This window comes from Gobio gobio (assembly GCF_949357685.1).
Source record: "Gobio gobio genome assembly, chromosome: 10".
Lineage (NCBI taxonomy): Eukaryota > Metazoa > Chordata > Actinopteri > Cypriniformes > Gobionidae > Gobio > Gobio gobio.
The window spans coordinates 52267320-52288300 of record NC_137116.1 but is presented as its reverse complement, the minus strand read 5'-3'; the positions used below and the strand labels follow the sequence as shown (position 1 = coordinate 52288300).

Here is a 20981-nt window from a genome sequence, read left to right as displayed (position 1 = left end):
TCCTGCGCGAACTTCAGATGACGCAACTCTGAATCAACACGCACCAAAGCTAAATATATCTGCTATATATCCTAATCATTGCTAACATGTATTCATTACTTCAGTGAGCTCATTGTTTACGCCTTAATTTAATACGTTGTTTAAATGACTACTTTGCTAGCTAACTGCGTACATTTCTGAAATACGTCATTTGGACAGTCACCTCTGATAACAGATCACTCTAAATTGTAATGTTGACACATGCATTTTCTGTAGAGCTGCTTTGAAACGATATGTATTGTGTAAATATGTATTGTGTAAAGCGCTATACAAATAAATGAAATTGAATTGATTTGGCCTTTGTGTTTCCTCTTATTTATACTCCTGTGGAACAGAAAGTCATGGCTGGACAATTTCATGCTCCTAGTCACCCTGGGGCCTGTACCATGATGGTAGTTTAACAAACTCAGGGTTACAGGAATAGTTTCGAGTTGACAAAACCAAACCAATCTATTCAGGTTTTGTTGGTCCCATGATGCTGATCATCAGCTTTCTCTGTCAACTCAGGCTTTTTTCCTGAGTTTAGGAGATTAGCTGTGACATCAGTAGCGAACAGCCAATCACACGCAGTGGATCAGTGAAACTGATATTCACTTCTCGCTTCTGCAGAATATTACATGATTGAAAAATATTAAGAATTTAATCAAATTTACACAGCAAGAAGAAAAGAGCCGTCTATGAAAGAGGACAACTTAAAGAAAAATCTTACTACGTCAATGCAAGTAAAAGTCATGAAGTTAGTTTAGTTGATTGAACATTTAAGCTCACATGTAGTCCTTTTATAGCTTTATTTATTGATTTTAAAGCTTATTTGTATGACCTAAAATAGGATATTTATATTCATTTTAACTAAGTGCCTATTAATGATTGATTAACTAAAATAACACATGTGTAATTGATACACACAAGGGTATAATTACATAAATGATATCCAAATCATTCAAAATTATTATTATTATTATAAATAGGGCTGTCAAAAGATTAATCGCGATTAATCACATCCAAAATAAAAGTTTGTGTTTACATAATATATGTGTGTGTACTTTATATATAAATACACACACAAGCATGTATATATTTAAGAAAAAAATATTTTTATATATAAAAAAATTATATTTATATATATTATAGATTATATAAATGTATAAGTATATACATGCAAATATTTCTTAAATATATACATGAATGTGTGTGTATTTATATATAAATAATAATTAACAGAGTACACACACATATATTATGTAAACACAAACTTTTATTTTGGATGCGATTAATCTTTTGACAGCCCTAATTATAAATAAGCATTGTTAAAAGCCAGACGCTTTAGTCTTTAAAAACCATTTGCTATGTAGTGACCTTTAATTTGGAGTAGAAATGTCTCAGAGATTTCTCCGGAGAAATCTGAGATTTGAGATCTCTTATCTAGAACATAACCTGCCCTGGAGCAGGTTAGCCATGGAGCGTAAGTTACTATGGAGATGAACACGGCTAAAAGCCCAACCACTTTAATGGTACCCAAAACCCAGGATTGGCACAAACTAAGCTTAAACATATCTGGCTAGCCAGCTAAACCGGCTTCATGGTAAAGGCCCCTGGTGTGCAAAAACCTAAATATGAATGGGAATATACTTCAGAGATATTTTACTCATAAGAATTTCTAGGGGTGCATGAAAGATCAAAAGGATAAACGATGCAGATTTATTTTCACAGCCGCCTTTGCTCATATTTACCAAGTGTGCCAATATTACTGGAGGGCACTGTATATACTGTATGTTTATATAGATTATTGGCCAACACAAATAATGTAGTCATATTTCAAGAGTGATGCAAATGAACTGACACATGATTTGAGACATCATTCATGTAACACAAACAGTGCAGGACGAACTACATGCTAAAGTTTAAAACGTAGGTTTAGGGGTTTGTTCAAATGACTAGCGCCAAGCATGAGCAATAATAACAGTGATGATTCCTGAGCAACCACTAATGAAAGCCGTTATTATCAATAAAGGGGGCTGAACTTGTCTCAAATGCTCTCTCTAAGCATATGTCAGGGCTCATGAAGGTTATGAAGGATTCCTGTCTGCTGTTTGTAATAATTGTTTGAGCTGCCAAGAGAGCAGATAGCTAGATTAAGTGGGAAATTGCTTGTATCAGCGCTCCCTATAATCCTAATAAGTACTTAATGTACGGCGAGCCACTTCCAGTTGACCTTTATGTTTTCTGTTTTAGCATTAAGGTAAAAGACGGCCATGCAGCAGTGGCTTATTATGAGATTGATTAAATAAGTCCATGCAAACCAAACATTCAGCATTTTCACCTTCTTATGGCCATCCATTCATTTTCTGCCACCTTTATTGGTTGATATACAATAACCACAGTCATAAATTCTCAGTCAGCGCATTGAAAGGTGAGCATGTTTTGCTCTCCGCCAGCAAGAGAGGCTCGTTATAGATTAGGTGTTTATAATGCATGATGGGAAAATGTCATAGCGGCATGATCCTCACCATCACTCGCTGTTCTCCGGTCAGATCTGGTGAATCGCAGAGCAGCTGAGATTCAGAGACTGTTAACAGACAGGGCGTTTCTCCAATCATCACGCTGTAATTGAGCCGAGCGTTACCGGGAGCAGGAGGGATGAGGTTCTTGCCCTGTTTACAGATCAAGACAGAGAAAATTGAGTTAAAACGTTTGAATGCCTGTTTTTAGACGCAGTATTAAAATCATCATAATGATTCTTTTCTTGAAAAATATGGTAACACTTTACAATAAGGTTCATTAGCTAACAGTTAATTACATTAGTTAACATTAACTAATAATGAACTGCACTTATAAAGCATTTATTTATCTTTGTTAATGTATTATTAAAATCTTGTTAACATTAATTAATGCACTGTGAACTAACATGAACAGCTACATTTTTATGAACTAACGTTAACAAAGATGAACTAATGCTGAATAGAGCACTGCAAAAAATGCTTTTCTTACTTAGTATTTTTGTCTTGTTTTCAGTCCAAATATCTAAAAAATCTTACATTAAGAAGCATTTACTAGACAAGCAAAAGTTTTTGTCTTGTTTTGGGGGGAAATAACAAAAAATTAAGGGAGTTTTTGCTTAAAATTAGCAAAATAATCTGCCAATGGGGTAAGCAAAATAATCTTAATTCAAACAGAAAACAAGATTATTTTGCTTACCCCATTGGCAGATTATTTATCTTATTTTAAGCAAAAACTCCCTTAATTTTTAGTTATTTTCCCCCAAAACGAGATGACAATTTTTGCTTGTCTAGTAAATGCTTCTTAATGTAAGATTTTTTAGATATTTGGACTAAAAACAATACAAAAATACTAAGAAAGAAAAGCATTTTTTGCAGTGAGGTGTTGTTCATGGTTAGCTCATGTTAACTAATGCATTAACTAATGTTAACTAATACAACCTTATTGTAAAGTGTTACCAAAAATATTTATATTAGTGTATTATGCACAACAACAAAAAAATCATTTCAGAGAGCAATATGACTAGGACATTGAATTCCCCCAAATGCAACTGGGAAAAAAACGTCAATTAGGGATGATGGGATTATGACAAAGGTCATGCCTTCAAGATGATGGGTGATCCTGGTTTGACCTCCAGAATCCCAGCATTCCCAAGAGGGTCAAATGTCGGGTTAGGATAGTACGTGAAAGGAGTTCCATTGAGGATGAGGAGGGCGGATACATGGTCCAGGATGAAGCCGAACTCATCCGGGTGAACGCCACTCTCTGGAGCCTGACGTTTGGTGTAGATGATGCCCGGAGCCAAGCAAGTCATCACAGAGTCATTCACCACCACACAAACCTGCGGAAGAACATCCAGACATTATGTAGAGGATAAACAACATGCTGTCCGTAATGATGGTGGGGGCAGAGAGGAGAAGGACAGCTGGTCGGGAACTCACGTTTGTGGTCTCCACTCCTCCATATCTGGCTCTGACTTTAGGTTCCTGAATGGTTAGCAGATTGGTTCCTGTGACCGTGAGGGTGGTGCTGCCGCTATCAGAACAAACAAGCAATCATATTAAATATTTTTATTTTCTGCTGTACAGATATAATGCTAGTGAGAGTGTTTAATAATTACAATGCTTATTTTGGCAGAAAGGGAATCACAAGTTAAATAATTTTTTTTAAATAAAAGTACAAAAAAATAGGCAAAAAATATTATTAAATATTTACATTTTTAACTTCTAAGTCACATTTCAACTAAGAAATAAGCACTGTAGTTATTAAATATTCTAACTAACTAACTAACTAACCAACCAACCAACGTTAAAGAACAAATAAACAAATAAAATTTCACAACATATATTCTGTACAGATATAAAGCAGTCCCAGAATGCACCGCAACATACATTTTTCATCCAAGCTGTTGGGTTGATTATAGTTTTAAATTTTTTTTTACCCATTTCATCAAAATTAACATATTTGAATACTTGAGCTTGCTATGTATTCTCTTAGTTAATAAGGCCCCGTCCACATGGAGACACGTTTAGCTGTATATATCAAAATGTTGCATTGTATCAGTGTTTCATCCACACGGATCCGGCGTTTTGAGAGCCTGAAACCGCTATTTTTTTTAAACCGGGTCCCAGAGTGGATAAATCTTTTCATGTCAAAAACGCAAATCCGTATATTTTGTGAAACGATGGTCATCACCCCACATCTCGCGCATGCTCCAAGTCTTCTTCTCCGTTTTTAGTAGGGCTGGGTATTGACACAAATTTCACGATTCGATTCGATTTCCATTCACAAGCATTCGATTGGGATATATATCAGATACAGTACATTTTCTTGAGGAACACATTAATGCAGTAAACTATACCTGGTAGTCAGTAGGTACATTACTATAATATTGAAGGTTAACATTAACTGATCTAAATACAAACATAAATTACACTCAATTATGTTTTTTTATATTAATAATAAAGTTATAATACTAACTTAACAATTACATAATCATATTTCTACTCTAATTAGTTTTTTGAAATATAAATATTTAAATGGTGGCAATCATAAAACATAAAAACAGATTTATTCAAACATGCATTAAATATTGAAGAACTTTAAAAATGATAATGAATAGCCCATGTAATATGGTGGATATATTTATCAAAATGCTCCTCTCTAGTTTATGGACACTGGATATGTTTTTTCTGAGGTAAATGTGACGTTATTTGACATTGTTTACAAGCTGTTTTACTGACGTCTTTCCGCGGTTGAAACACTGATTGTGACGTGATAAAGATTTCAGTGCGTTGTACTAATCTTTTAACATACCTTGACGTTCATTCATGTTTATTTCGCGCTGTAACTGGTATTAAAGCTGAGGAGAAGATCCGTTCACGTGAGCTGCCGCTTCTTTTGAGCTGAGCTGCTGTGATCTGTCACACCTCATTAAACAGCACCAAAATGGTATTTATTTTTTTAAATTTCGTAATAAAAATTGACGTAATTTAAATTCTGAAACTTTGTATCTTATCAAAAGTAACAAAGCACATAGATTATTGCGATTTATTGGATGGGAGGGGTTCTACAACATCAAAAACAGGATGACTAATCGATTCTTGGGATTTAAAAATCGATATCGGTTCATAAAAATGAGAATTGATTAAAATCGAGAAATCAATTTTTTTTACCCTGTGTAGTTAGTGTATCTCTGTGGCAGAATTACAGCGCCACATACTGGTCTGGTATGTATACTACATATTTTTGCGTCGTTTCAGTGGTTTCGTGTGTACGCAGATATTTCTTGAGACGAGGAAAAAACAAAAACAATCGGATAGGGAAAACTCTGGCTTCGTGTGGATGTGGCCTTAGACTACTGAGTCGTTGGCATATGCTAATTTTCAATTGGAAACAGCTGTGAGTGATTTTCTGTTCTGTGAGTGATCTAATTCATCTATTTATGAAATTCCATTAGGCTTAGGATGCCGTTTTTGAAGTTAGCAAGACACATTAGCCTTGTGTAGACAGCAGACAGTGAGGTATCTCACTAGGGTTTGGAACAGAGCCATTGAGTGTGTGTGAGATTGTGTTAACGTACTTGATAATGCTCCAGTTGGGCTCTACGCTGGATATGGTAGGATCTTCAGTGTAAATGTAACGTGTATCGCTGGTGACCTCTGCCTTGTCGATGAACAGCTTGACAGATGAAGCCCCAGAGCCCGATACTGACGGTGGCGTCACACACACTATCTCACGCACTGTTCTCCTGTCAGAATAAAACATGAGTTAAATTATACAACCAGAAATATTTGATGCAATTTTGACCATTATTATTTACAACCGACTGCACAAACAGCTCAAACAAGCCTACAGTGCTTTAAGATGTTTATTTGGTTGGCCAAGATGGTCTCCAAGTTGAAAAGTGTAGAAATCCCCTCTAAAAACACCAACTTGACCAGGCTGACCACCTTAGTTAAGCTGTTTTTTAGCAGGTTGAAAAGACCTCTAATGTGTTTTGGATGCTGGGCTGGACTGGACTTCTTTGGTCAACCAGCTAATTTTTGTTGGTAAACAACATGGCTAGACCAGTTTAGAGTAGAATAGAAATACATTCCGGTCTTTTCAGCCAGAAAATTGCTTTCAGACCAGCTTTAAAAGGCACCATGTCACATTTTTTTGAATTTTTTTTTTGTTAACGTATAACTTACTTTTTCAATTCCATTTCAACTGAAATAAGCACTGTAATCATTAAATATTCAAAATAAAAAGGGACATTAACTAACTTTTTCCAACCGCTACAGCATTTATTCTGTCAACCAATCACTGAACTGCGCATACCAGATTTGACTTGACGCCTTCCACCAATGTAACATTTATTGATCTAGAACAAATTAGTTGATTACAATGCTTAATTCTGGCAAAAATGGAATCATAAGATAAATATTTTTTCAACTTGTAATTCTGTAGTCATTAAATATTCAAATATTCCTCAAAAATGATACTAGTGTTGTAGTACTCGAGACCGGTCCATTTTTTGATGGTCTTGGTCTAGTCTCGGTCGCGACTGCATTTCTGCTCGGTCTTGTCTCTGGATTTTATCTCAAGACCAGTCAAGACCACAACTGCAAGGATATTACTAAATTGCCGGTGCATTGTCTGATTTGACATCATTAATGTGATTTGATGTAAAACTTACAGCTTAAAATGCAATCAATAACTTCTTTGTAATGTGATTTCTTTTGTTTCTGTGCTGTCGGGTTCAAAATCAATGCAGCATTGTCTCAAAAATGCCCCAAATTAATATAAAAGCCCACAAAATTCTGAGATTTAGTTTTTTTTTAATATAAAATAGAATATAATTAAGCAATATCGCAAGAGCAAGAGAGCTGTTTTCATGAATATAACTGTGATTGCAAATTATTATTTATTTTTTACAAACGTTCAATAAACAAGAAGTTCATATTAAATGCCGTTTTAAACTGAGTCTTTGCTAATTTGCAGCGTTTCATTATTAAATCAATCAGCTGCTTTGAACAAATCGGTTGAATAAAGGATTCCATGACTGTTCAATAATGTTAATGTTTTAATGTTAAATTAATCAGAACATTATTTATTCAGGTGTAATTGTACCAGTTCAGATGCAACTTCTGTGCCATGAATTGTATTGTTAGTGATTTGATTGGTAACAGCGCTATAGTGTCTTACTATTCTAATTGTATTTATTAAAGGAACACACCACTAATTTTGAAAATAGGCTCATTTTCCGACTCCCCTAGAGTTAAACAGTTGAGTTTGACCGTTTTCGAATCCATTCAGCCAATCTCTGGGTCTGGTGGTAGCACTTTTAGCATAGCTTAGCATAGATAATTGAATCTGATTAGACCGTTAGCATCTCACTCAAAAAATTACTAAAGAGTTTCGATATTTTTCCTATTTAAAACTTGAGTCTTCTGTATTTACATCGTGTACTAAGACCGACGGAAAATGTAAAGTTGTGATTTTCTAGGCCGATATGGCTAGGAACTATACTCTCATTCCTGTGTAATAATCAGAAGCTTTGAGCCGTCCCATGGGTGCAGCAGCGCAATGATATTACACAGCGCCAAAAATTAGACTTACTTCCGTCAACATAACCAACGTGACAACCTGCTTACAAAGGGAGCGCTGGGACTATTTTCAGGCGCTGTGTAATATTATTGCGCCGCTGCACTCATGGGACGGCTCAAAGTTCCTTGATCATTTTTGAGTGAGATGCTAACGGTCTAATCAGATTCAATTATCTATGCTAAGCTATGCTAAAAGTGCTACCGCCAGACCCAGAGATTGGCTGAATGGATTTGAAAACGGTAAAACTCAACTGTTTAACTCTAGGGGAGTTGGAAAATAAGCCTATTTTCAAAAAAAAGTGTAGTGTTCCTTTAATTAAATATAAGTCATTTCTCAGACAGTAGATATGGATCTTTTTGATGAATTTAAGGAGTGCTGGTCTGGTCTTGGTCTCTCTCAACCCCACAAAGTCTCGGTCTTGACTTGGTCTCGGTTTAGGTGGTCTTGACTACAACACTAATATACACACATTATATATGTAATTATGTTAGAATTATGTTATTTATATTAAATGAATATTTAATTACTACAGTACTTATTATTAGCTGAAATTAAATGAGTTGAAAAAATTATACGTATATTTATTTACTTTATTACTTTTAATTTTTTTTTAAATGTATTTTTCAAAATTGTTTTATTTATGGTTTCTCTGCCAGAAAGACAACATGGCTAGACCAGCATAAATGAATATTTAATTACTACAGTACTTATTATTAGCTGAAATGAAATAAGAGTTGAAAAAATGATACGTATATTTATTTACGTTATTACTTTTTTTTAAATGTATTTTTCAAAACTGTTTTATTTATGGTTTCTCTGCCAGAAAGACAACATGGCTAGACCAGCATAAACCAGTCTAGACTAGCATGGAAATACTGACAACATTATAGAATGCATGTCTTCTAACCAAGCAGATGTTACTGCAGTTTAATCACCACGCGGTTCACTAACAATCACAACTAGTAATGCTTCACGTTTCTTGGCACATGAGCATGTGGATGTATTTGAGGAGGGCCACGCGCGCTCATTTGATTTCATGTGGAAATGACACATCTCGCTTCCTGCAAAGTCCAACTGCATCCCACAGATGTCGAGAGACACAGATGTGATCCGTGCTGGAAGATCCGTTTAAGAGCTGACAGAAAAGCCGCTCACCTGACAAACAGACACTCTTCCTGGGCCAAAAGCACGGTCACGGCGCTCCCGGCGTCCAGATGTTGGCCTGAGATAGTCAGCCTGGTCCCGCCGGACACGGGTCCTTTCTCCGGCCGCACCCGGTTGAAACTCGGAGTCTGGAGGGACGAGAGAAACAGCGGTAACTTCCGAACAGATGGAGCTTGCTGCAGCGTGATACAGACGCTCAAGCGTGCACTTGTTTTCCCCATCCTGGTACTACACGAAAAGATTACACTCATCACTGTAATAGAAATGTCCTGTTTGCTCTTGCTCCGTGCAGGGCTCGTTTGTTTCGACGCAGGACCTGTCAGGCTCAGCCGCAGCGCCGTCCTCTCGCCGTAATTAGTTGCATACCTGTGTAATTGGTCGGAGTGCGTGTTTTCATTTGCTTTACCCTTCTGCACGACTGAAGCTGCCTGGGCGCTATTGATTAGATGTTGAGGGAATCCAGGCAGGGTCATCCATTTATATACGTGTGTGTGTGTGTGTGTACGTGCAGCTCCTGGGCTCGGGATAATAGACTAATACCCTATTCCTGCTGGGCACCACTTAAAACTCAGCGGGGAGGAAGGGGTAATTGTGTCATTCTTTACATCCCCCTTCCCTTCAACTACATTATCACATGGGCTCCACCAGTTGATTTGATTGGCTAACGGGATGTAGGAAAGGGGAATCCTAACGATTCATCGGTTTCAAGTGCAAAATCCGATTGGCTGAGTCTCCAAGGATGGATACATATTGATTAGCTGCTGGTAAATCACCACAAACAAAATGTTAGCAGCGATAAGGGAATCAATACAAAAAGAATGATTAAAATATAATAGCTACGTCTAAAATCGAAGGCAGTTGCCTCACTGGCCAATAAGGTGCCGTTGTGTGTTTCAAGCCACTGGAAAATGCTTTAAAAGGCACCGTAATGTCACATTTTATCCTAGAACTTTTTTTTTTTTTTGAATTTGAGTGTTTAATAATTACAATAGTTATTTTTGCGCAAAAATGGAATCATAAATTGAAATTTTTTTAAAAAAAAAAATAAAATAGCAAAAAATAAATACAAACACACTCACACACACAATATATATATAATATTTTTTTAATTTCTAATTCCATTTCAGCAAAGATATTATATAAAAATATAAAATTAAATATCATTATAAATAAATAATAAAACAAAATATATATATTTTATTATTTTTATTTTAATGTATAACTCAATTCCATTTCAGCTACGAAATAATCACAATAGTCATTTAATATTCAAAATAAATAAATAAAAATGGACATTAATCAACTTTTCCCAAACGCTACAACGTTTTTTCTGTCAGCCAATCACTGAACTGCGCATACCGGGTTAGTCTTGATGCCTTCCACCCTTCATATACTGTCTTATAAGACAATATTTTTCAAGTTTCATCAGACACCGCTAATATAGTCTTAAAAAATAGAGGTCTTACCACAAAAGAGTATGTCTGAGACGACTGGGTGCGATACTCGGCGCTGCAGTCACCGATACACAGCTCCACCGGACCACCAGGCGGACTCGACATCAGAGATTCTTCCATATCACACACAATCCTGCAGGTCAAGAACAAACACACAAATCAAAGGTCAGAGGAGTATCGCTGGGAAAAGAAGGGTTATGATCAGAAAAGCTTTCCAGAACTGCAGAGATCTAAGCGGGAAGGCCTGAAAGCGGACTCGGAGGTTGCGGATTCTGCTCCATATGTCAGTAACATTGGTTTTGCTGTTTCACAGAACCAAGATATGCTGTTGTTGTAATGTTAGCTATAGTAACAGGACAGTTTGAGTGGCATTGTTTGTCTAGAGCTGGTGTGCTGCAGGTGACTAACAACCAACTCTTGCGTGAAAAAACTCGTGTTCATTTTTTGTTCTTCCTTGTCGTTCATTCATCATCTTCGCTTGAAGCATTATTTTGCTTCGTCCAGCTAGGATAAAGAGACTCTTACATTGCATGTTTGTGCATTTTGTGGGCGGAGCAATGAAGGGAGGGGTGTGTTTGTTTGGGTTGATTTCAAATATCAACAGTGTTTCGCTCACTGCACCTTTAAAGGGTTAGTTAAGGGTTAGTTTTGTGCGCAAAAAAACCCTAAATAACGACTTATATAGTGATGACGATTTCAAAACACGGCATCATGAAGCTTCGAAGCGTTATGAATCAGTGAGTCGATTCAGGAGTTTGGATCGCCAAATTTCAGCAGTTTGGCGGTTTGACACGCGATCCGAATCATGATTCGACTCACTGATTCATAACGCTTCGAAGCTTCATGATGCCTTGTTTTGAAATCGTCATCACTATGTAAGTCGTTATTTAGGGTTTTTTTGCGCACAATAACTATTCTCGTCGCTTCATAAAGTTATTGTAGGACCACTGTAGTGAGATGGACTTTGTAACGACGTCTTTAGTACCTTTTAAGGGTCTTGAGAGTGTAAAGTGCATTGTGCCAATGGAGGCCTTTCAGAGCCATCAGATTTCAACTAAAATATCTTCATTTGTGTTCTGAAGATGAACGGAGGTCTTACGGGTGTCGAACGACATGAGGGTAAGTAATTAATGACAGAATTTTCATTTTTGGGTGAACTTACCCTTTAACTAGTGGCATGAGAAGTATGAAGCTGAATTTGCATTACCCACCTCTCAGCGCTGATGTAATCAGAACCAGCGGGGTTGCAGCGAACTCCCGCCACACGCACATGTGTGATCTCTCGAACCTGCAGCCCCAGATTCTCTCCTTCGATGGTCACGCGTGTGCCGCCCTCCTTCGGCCCCGTCAGTGGACGGATCTGTGGGGACAGAGACGTCAACTTCTCATTGGAGGATGGAAAAGAAACTCATTCTAAAAACTGTAAAGGTGCAGTCTGGGATATCTGCCATTCTGGAGGACTGTGTACTTTGTGTGTTTTTAACCATACTGTGAGGGACACATTTCCTAAAAATGACTGATAAAACCTCTTTTTGAGGAGAGAAAAGGTTTATATACGGTTTATAAAAAAAAATATATATATAAATAAATTAAGAAATAAACACTTAATTCTAAAAATGGTAAATACGTAAGAGATAAATTAAATACTTTAATTCTAAAGACACAAATAAATGAATGAACAAATAAATAATAAAGATATATAAAGATTGTAACTATAAAATAATTGTAAATACATAAAAATATGAAAAAAGATGAATGAATAAATACATGTGAATTATAATAATAAAGATAAATATATATTAATATAAGTCAATATTTTCCTATATTTTTAAGTGGTAAAAAAAACAAAGATAAAAATAAATTCATGAATAAATAAAGATAAATAGAGAAAAAAGATACATAAATAATTAAAAAAAATAGTAAATATAATCTGCTGTAATTTAAAAAAATAAATAAATAAAAATGTATATGTATATATGTATGTATGTATGTATGTATGTATGTATGTATGTATGTATGTATGTATGTATGTATGTATGTATGTATGTATGTATGTATGTATGTATGTATGTATGTATGTATGTATGTATGTATGTATGTATGTATGTATGTATGTATGTATGTATGTATGTATGTATGTATGTATGTATGCATGCATGCATGCATGCATGCATGCATGCATGCATGCATGCATATATATATATATATATGCATGCATGCATGCATGCATGCATGCATGCATATATATATATATATATATATATATATATATATATATATATATATATATATATATATATATATATATATATATATATATATATATATATATATATATATATATATATATATATATATATATATATATATATATATATATATATATATATATATATATATATATATATATATATATATATATATATATATATATATATGAAAGAATGAAAATTAAAAAAAATTCTTTAGAAAATGCAAGAATTCCTGGTCTTATCATAATTATGTTCCTAATTGACCATCCTGTTCCCATTAGATATATCACATTATGGACTAAAAGGGTTTGCGAAGGTCACTGCATGTTTAGTGGTATGTTTCATTAGGGTTCATCTGAAAACATTACAAATCTATGGTCCAAGATGGCTTTTATGGCGTGTGTTACCTTTGTGATACGAGGATGGCTGCAGCGTACATTGCGCCGTCCTTGATGCATCCAGTTGTGTTCGGGCGAAGGACAGTGTTGCTTCAGGAGACACTTCTTATCAGCCAAACACCAGCCACACTCAAACATGCTGTCTGCCTTCAGACAGAGTCCACAGCTGTCCCTCTGAGCTTCACACTTATACAGGAGAGCTGCGTACACACACACACACAGAGTGAGAATATAGCCGTACTCTCGGCTGGGCAGTTAAACGCAGGGCATGTTTGGAGTGGTGCCAGCTGTGGTGTGCCAATCGATAATTGAACTGTAAGGGGAAGGTAGCCGAGGCAAAACCCACGCCTGCTTTCACTGTGCCGTGATTCATGTGCTGCCCACACACACTAATAACTCTGACCAGAGGCCTCGAGGAAGCAGAAAACCAAGGTGCTCCGCTGTAGTGGGTGTAGAGGTTGAATTCTATACACAGTGGCTCTGTTCCTAACGCTAGGGAGCTCACTCGCTGGTTAAATTCGTTACCATTATATAGCGCTTTTCTGGATACTCAAAGCGCTTTACATGGAAGGGGAGGAATCTCCTCAACCACCACCAATGTGCAGCATCCACCTGGATAATGCGACGGCAGCCATTTTGTGGCAGAACGCCCACCACACACCGGCTGATTGGTGGAGAGGAGACCAATGTTCATAGGTTAGGCCCAATACTATCTACATAGGGAGCATCGTAAAATCTCATATGTTAGTGATGTTGAAATGCTGTTCACAGCCACTCATATTTACAAACAAAAAGAGCCACTATACACACTTGGTTTATTTCAGAGCTTGATGCTAAGCTAGCAACAATACTTAAATAAACAAAAATATAGAGCATTTTTTTCACTAGTAAATGAAATATACTTATATTGAAAATGTGGGAAAAATCATCTAGACGTAAATAATGTATAATAAATAATCATTAATAAATACATTTAAAAAAGCTTATACCGCAGCACAGTTTTATTATTTGATTATATTATACTATTATATTTGTTATACATTTTGAATGTCCATATAATATAATATAAATTCGGTAACATTTTAAATATAAAAACCAAAATATAAAAGATATATTACATAAATATAATATACAATAAATTCGATAACATTTTAAATATAAAACCAAAATATAGTATAGTATAATATATATACATATATATATATATATATATATAAATATATATATATATATATTTATATATAAATATATATATATATATATTTATATATATATATATATATATATATATATATATATATATATATATATATATATATATATATATATATATATATATATATATATATATATATATATATATATATATATATATATATATATATATATATATATATATATATATATATATATATATATATATACATACATTACATAAACATACATATATACATAAATGAAAGCTGTTATATTATTTAATATTTATGTAATATATATTTAATATTTTGGTTTTATATTTAAAATGTTATCGAATTTATTTTATATTATATTATATTTTAATTTATTTAGGGCTGTCAAGTAATCATCAAGTAATTACAGGATGAGTCTGTTAATTAATCACACATCAAATTTGGCCAAGAAGAAAAGTATTAAAAAAAGTATTAAGTAATTATTGTGTTAATTATGAAAAGCATCAAACAGACATAAAAAAGTAGCTTTAGAAAGAAATATTTAGTTTGATTCAACATAGAATTTAGGCAATGGCTGCATATGAATTTAGATTTACAGACCTAAAAATAATGACAAATAATACAAAAAATTTCAAAATATCTTCATTTATGTTCAGTGAAAGAAAGAAAGTCATACAGGTTTGAAACAACATGAGGGTGAGTAAATGTAAATAAACACAATTTTCATTTTTGGGCAAACTATCTCCAAAATATGACTTTTTCGGTGGGCAGACTTAACATAATGACGGCACGTCACGGCAGAGTTGCGGAGGTTCTGCGTGCTACTCGTAAACACAGAAGCTGGCGAACATCAGTCTTTCGAATCGGCTTTGGCCGCGACTCTGGAAGACTCTGGAGTTAAGCTTTTCTTTGAGAAAAGAACAAAGAACGGCACTGAAGTCATTCTTAAGAAAAGAAGATGTGTCTGGAGTTTAAGTCTATCAACTAACGTTAGCTCCGCTTCACCTTCTTCTTTGCTCTGGTTGGTTGTAGCGCTATCCAATTGCATGCAGAGGGAATCTGAAAGACAACCGTTTATCCCGCCCCTCAGGTTGAGCCCGGCCAATGGTGAGTTCCCAGACCCAACATCTTGATGTGGGTCTGGCTTGTCAGGCTACTCTAAATAAGAAACTAAAACTGGCGGTAAATGTCGGTAAGTGGCAGTAAATGTCTAAATGACCAAGTTATTGAGTAATTAATTCATGCGATTCATTCAGGAGTGAAGTAAATGGCTCTCTTTAGGAATGAGCCATTGAATCATTGGTTCACCCGATTGATTCGCTGCTCAGAGACACAACAGTTCTGCTCTGGCTTTACAGGTAACATTTTCATTGGCAAAATTGAGCAAAAACAGACAATATTTTGTCTAAATTATAACACAATATTAACTTCTTAAGTATTGAACTGTTGCATCAAGTCAATATCACATTTGCACTTGTGCTATTCGGGACAAACACATCACTTGTGTGATATTGCTTCGCTATATTATATGATATAAATATGAAAACTCACACACAGGCATTTTTTCCCTGATATCTTGAATTTTAGGGGCATTCTACACATCATGCAGTGAGCTGTTGCCCTTCATCATATTCTTCACCAATCAACTGTATGAAATGTAAGATGACCTACATAGGTCTGGGGCGGGGCAGGGGCATTAAATGTGTTGTTTTTTTGTTTTTTTCCACAACTAATTAATACAATTAATGTGTTAAATAGACAGCCCTAAATGTATTATACAGTCAAACCAAAAATTATTCAGACACCAGATATAATTGTAAGCGAGGATGGAAAAATAAAGTAAACTGTGATGTATTATACCCAAAAATCCTTTATACAGTGGACTACCAGTAAAATTGATAAAAAAAAAATGTGGTACCAAAATGATTCAGACACTTTGACCTGACCTGGTTGACCTCAATTGTTATTATAATCGTGTACTTAAATTTAACAGCTGATAGGTTGATTGTAATCAATTACATCCCTTTCTATCAAAGTTATATGACATTATCAAGATGAATTTGTTCTGAGACCGTTTAACTGAGTTCTTGTCATATTTTATTACCATTTTCTGAACTATAGCGAATAAACTGTGATAATGTGAGAAAATGTTGAAGGTGTCTGAATAAAATTCTGAATACATCAATTAAATGACATTACATTTTTTCTAGACTTTGCCATCGAGGACAAAAATCTTCACAAGGCTTGTTGCAAGGCATTCTGGGATTATCTAGCACGTAAAGAATACACATGAAGTTGCCAGAAAAAAGGGGAGTCTTTAAAGGCATCTCTGGGAAGGTGGATGTAGAGGCTGAATTACCCATCTGAACTAAGAATGACAGACCACTGAAAACACGATCACAGACTAATAAACACACAACACCTACAATTTACCACAGAGATTGTGTATCTGCAGATACACGGTGAGCTGTGACTTTCTGTTCCTTTCTCGGCTCTATTCCTTTGACAGCGCAGAAACACTCTGTAATAGCAAACCTGATGAAGTTCTCCTCAAGAGATATATATCGACTCATGGAGGTCTTTCGATTCGTATTTCTCAAAGCGTTACGAGCAAATGCAAACTGACAGCGGTGTGGACAGGTTAAAAGCTGACAGACGGGGATTCTATACATTTTCCTCCACAGTAATGTGCTGTTATATAAGGATGAAGCAGGCAGGCGCCCCGTTATTAATAAAACATGCCACGGCGGGCGAAAGAATACCTGGCAGACTAAATGTGTTTGAACAGACGGTGAAATCCAGATAAAATAAAATAAAAGATGCATTAAGTTCCCCTTTACACAAAAGGCAACATCTTCCCACATCAAGAGGACCCTGGGAACGCCAATAAAATATGAATGTAGAGAGGATAGCTTCAACATTACTGCTCTTTAGCTTCAGAAATGCCACTAGGGGGCTTAAGGTGAAGTGTGTGATTTCTTACCTCGCATGGATGACGGCTTGTCGATGGGAAAGTCACCATCCCACACGATGGAGAAATCCACAGGCAGGTCTCCCATCTCATTGCCTTCATACCAGTACTGCGAGAAAAAAGAAACAGAAACGACATCTATATGAGGAAAAAGGTGTATGCTCCACGCTCTGTGTCAACTGGCGCTGATAAGAAAAACAATCATTTGCAAACTTAACAGCATGATATGCCCAAATCACCGCTGACATCATGTGACGGTCTCAAGAGACAATTACAGATGAAGATGGTGTTATCTTGTCACTTTCTCCACCTGCACTGCTCAGAATCAATCCTGATAACATCTTTCCTGACCCGATGGAAATGAGCTTAAATCCAGATCTGTAATTTGCTGCACACTTCTGGAAAAACACGGCCAATCACGACTGACATCATCACATTGACAAAGAGCACGACTACAGATGATGACAACGCAATCGCTTCACTCTCTTCACAGGCACTTATTTCATTGTTGATGAGGCCATCCTCAAAAACAGAGAGAGAACAGAATATATACATTTAAATATGAGTATGTGTGTCTGTGTGTGTATACACTACCGGTCATAAGTTTGGAAACATTAAGTTTTAACATTAAGTAAACAATTTTTTTTATATTTTTGAAAGTAGTCTCTTAATATCAAGACTCAAATAATCTGAAATATTATTACAATTTAAATGAAATTATTTCTGTTGTAATATGTATTAAAATGTAATTTATTCCGGTGATGAAAAGCTGAATTTTCAGCAGCCATTACTCCAGTGTCACATGATCTTTAAAATATTATGTTGTAATGTACTCATTTATGTATATACATACGCGGACGCGCACACACACACACACACACACACACACACACACACACACACACACACACACACACACACACACACACACACACACACACACACACACACACACACACACACACACACACACACACACACACACACACACACACACACACACACACACACACACACACACACACACACACACACACACACACACACACACACACACACACACACACACACACACACACACACACACACACACACACACACACACAAATAAATAATCTTTCATAAAGTTTGGAAATGTTGAGGCAAATTACAAAGACATTTGCGGGCTTAATTGCACAGGATATGCCTGTATATGAAACGTGCTCTTTGCTTGATGTTATGCTTGCATCTTATATTTCAAAAGAGATCTGTGCATTAGTGTGAATGCAGCTCATTACATCTCCTGCTGTCTATGACGCCATCAGTTATGCAGTAATCAAACAACAGTAAAGCGGAGAAAGAGAAAAATCACTCACAGCTCTTGAATGGAAAACACTCTTTGTTTATTGCTTGTTATATGTTTTTTTGTTCCTCTATTATTTAGGCTAATACTTGCTTTTGTGTTTTGTCGCTATATTTGTTTATATATGAAAACATTCTTTACAATTGTTTTAATTACATTTTTTTTCCTAATTATTTTAAAAAGTACTTATAATTACATATTTAATTAAATAAAAAAATAATAGTACATAAGTAAATATATAAACATAAATATGTAAATACAGTATATATATATATATATATATATATATATATATATATATATATATATATATATATATATATATATATATATATATAGAGAGAGAGATTAGTACATTTATTATCATATAAATAACTCATATACATAGCCAATATAGATAATATTTCATTTCATAAACATGCACCTACATAAATAAGTTGCTAAAAATTAGCCTACTTTTTCGACTTGTGGTGGGACAGCATAAATAATTAACGCTTAAACTTCTAGCTCATTAAGTTCTGATATGGTGCTTCTCCAGTGCGGCTGCAGCTTGTCATGTGGAGCAGAAAGCAGGTGACGATGGTTTTTACTGTCCGGGTTTTAATTAGCAACAACACTGAGAGCACTTAAGCCAACGCAACCCTGAGAGAATATCGCTGATCAGGCTCATCGATCTGCGGTTGCTTGCTTAAGAGACTTTAAGATGAGACGGGAAGTCCAAGAGAACAAGAGTAAACTTAACAGAGCGAAGCTCCAGATTCAGCATTACAAACCACCACAACGGCACTTTTACCTTGGTTTTCCCTGATAAATGTGCAACCATGCTATTTGAAAGGCTAATTCACTATACAGTTCAGCACATGGTATATTTAAGTGCAAAAATCTGTGAAAAATGTATTCTGTGTCTTACGCAAACTAACATTAATGCATCCAAATGAGTTTATTATTAAGGATGAATACACTAAACAGTTTATCATGTGGTATATTTCAGTGCAAAACCGGCATCTTATTCACTTAATAGGCGAGATACGGATTTACGTTGTTCAATTGTGCGCACCTTTACCCAATTTGTCTGATTATTTTTGCTAATCAAGCACTAAAACAACACAGCCAACGTGCAAAACGCTATTCATTCTCACTGAATTCCCCCTCAGCAGTGAAAAATGCTCTGCATTTATTTCCATTTATGGCCAAACCAAAATCTATTTTGGAAAAAAAAAGCAAAAGAACACCCTGCCTCGTTGAAACCTCATGCCTCGGCCGGTCATTAGGGCCGATTGAAACGTCAGCTGTTACATCAGCGCTCATTCAGCCGTACAGCCCAGATAAATCACAACAGAGAAAACAAGCAGTGCCACATCGTTCCCCAGCAGTCTGAGAGGCCCTGAAGAGTGGAAAATGGCCCTCAGTGGTGTGTGCGGTAAGCCCGAATCTTTCTGCAGCTGTTCTGGGGGAGAAAATATCTGGGAGGAACTCAAGCGAGCTCTGGAAAAGGTGGTGAAAAGCTGAACTAAACCTCACTCAACCTGTTGACGCCAGGCACCCAGCAGTCATAGATCTCTATGAGACACAGCTGCTGGGGACACGGGCATCTTAATTGGGGTCAATTACAGGCACACAGGTCTCAGAGGTCACGACTTCAACATCATTAACTTATCTTGAAATTTGTTGGGCTATTATGAAGTCAAGCTATAAGGAAAAAGGCCTGATTTACTAATGCTTTTTATAAAACGGTGCAAAAATCACACAAGCATATGAATGCTAGAGACATCGAACAGAGTCTTTCCATAGAACATGTCAGTCAAATGACGCATTCAACAAATTAAAATGTATTTAAAATGTATGTAGTTCATTTTGTCCAATAGGTCTTTTTCATGAAACATGAGCAGAACGGATGTGTGAATCGCTCGTAAAACAATTCTTACATAAATTGTCAAATTGAATGACTATTTGTATGTACACAATAATGGTTTAATAAACAATGCATGAACGAGGCCTAATGAGAGTCCTTTTAATTGTGTTTTCTGAAAATAAAGCATCTGTTTAAACAAGAGTAATATATATAATTTAAGTAATATATAAT

The 20981-nt window shown here is 35.5% G+C and overlaps 1 protein-coding gene across 1 annotated transcript in view; it reads right to left on the bottom strand.

Annotated features, from left to right (window-relative positions):
- plxna3 (plexin A3) overlaps nt 1–20981 on the bottom strand; it is a 242170-nt gene that overhangs the window by 35627 nt on the left and 185562 nt on the right. Inside the window, exons 11-19 of the mRNA XM_079827990.1 lie at nt 17569–17665; nt 13405–13595; nt 11957–12105; nt 10758–10878; nt 9283–9419; nt 6119–6286; nt 3978–4071; nt 3638–3877; nt 2547–2690 (exon numbers count right to left, since the gene is read on the bottom strand). Of these exons, the coding sequence (XP_079684116.1) occupies nt 2547–2690; nt 3638–3877; nt 3978–4071; nt 6119–6286; nt 9283–9419; nt 10758–10878; nt 11957–12105; nt 13405–13595; nt 17569–17665 (1341 nt within the window). The remainder of the gene's footprint in view (nt 1–2546; nt 2691–3637; nt 3878–3977; nt 4072–6118; nt 6287–9282; nt 9420–10757; nt 10879–11956; nt 12106–13404; nt 13596–17568; nt 17666–20981) is intronic.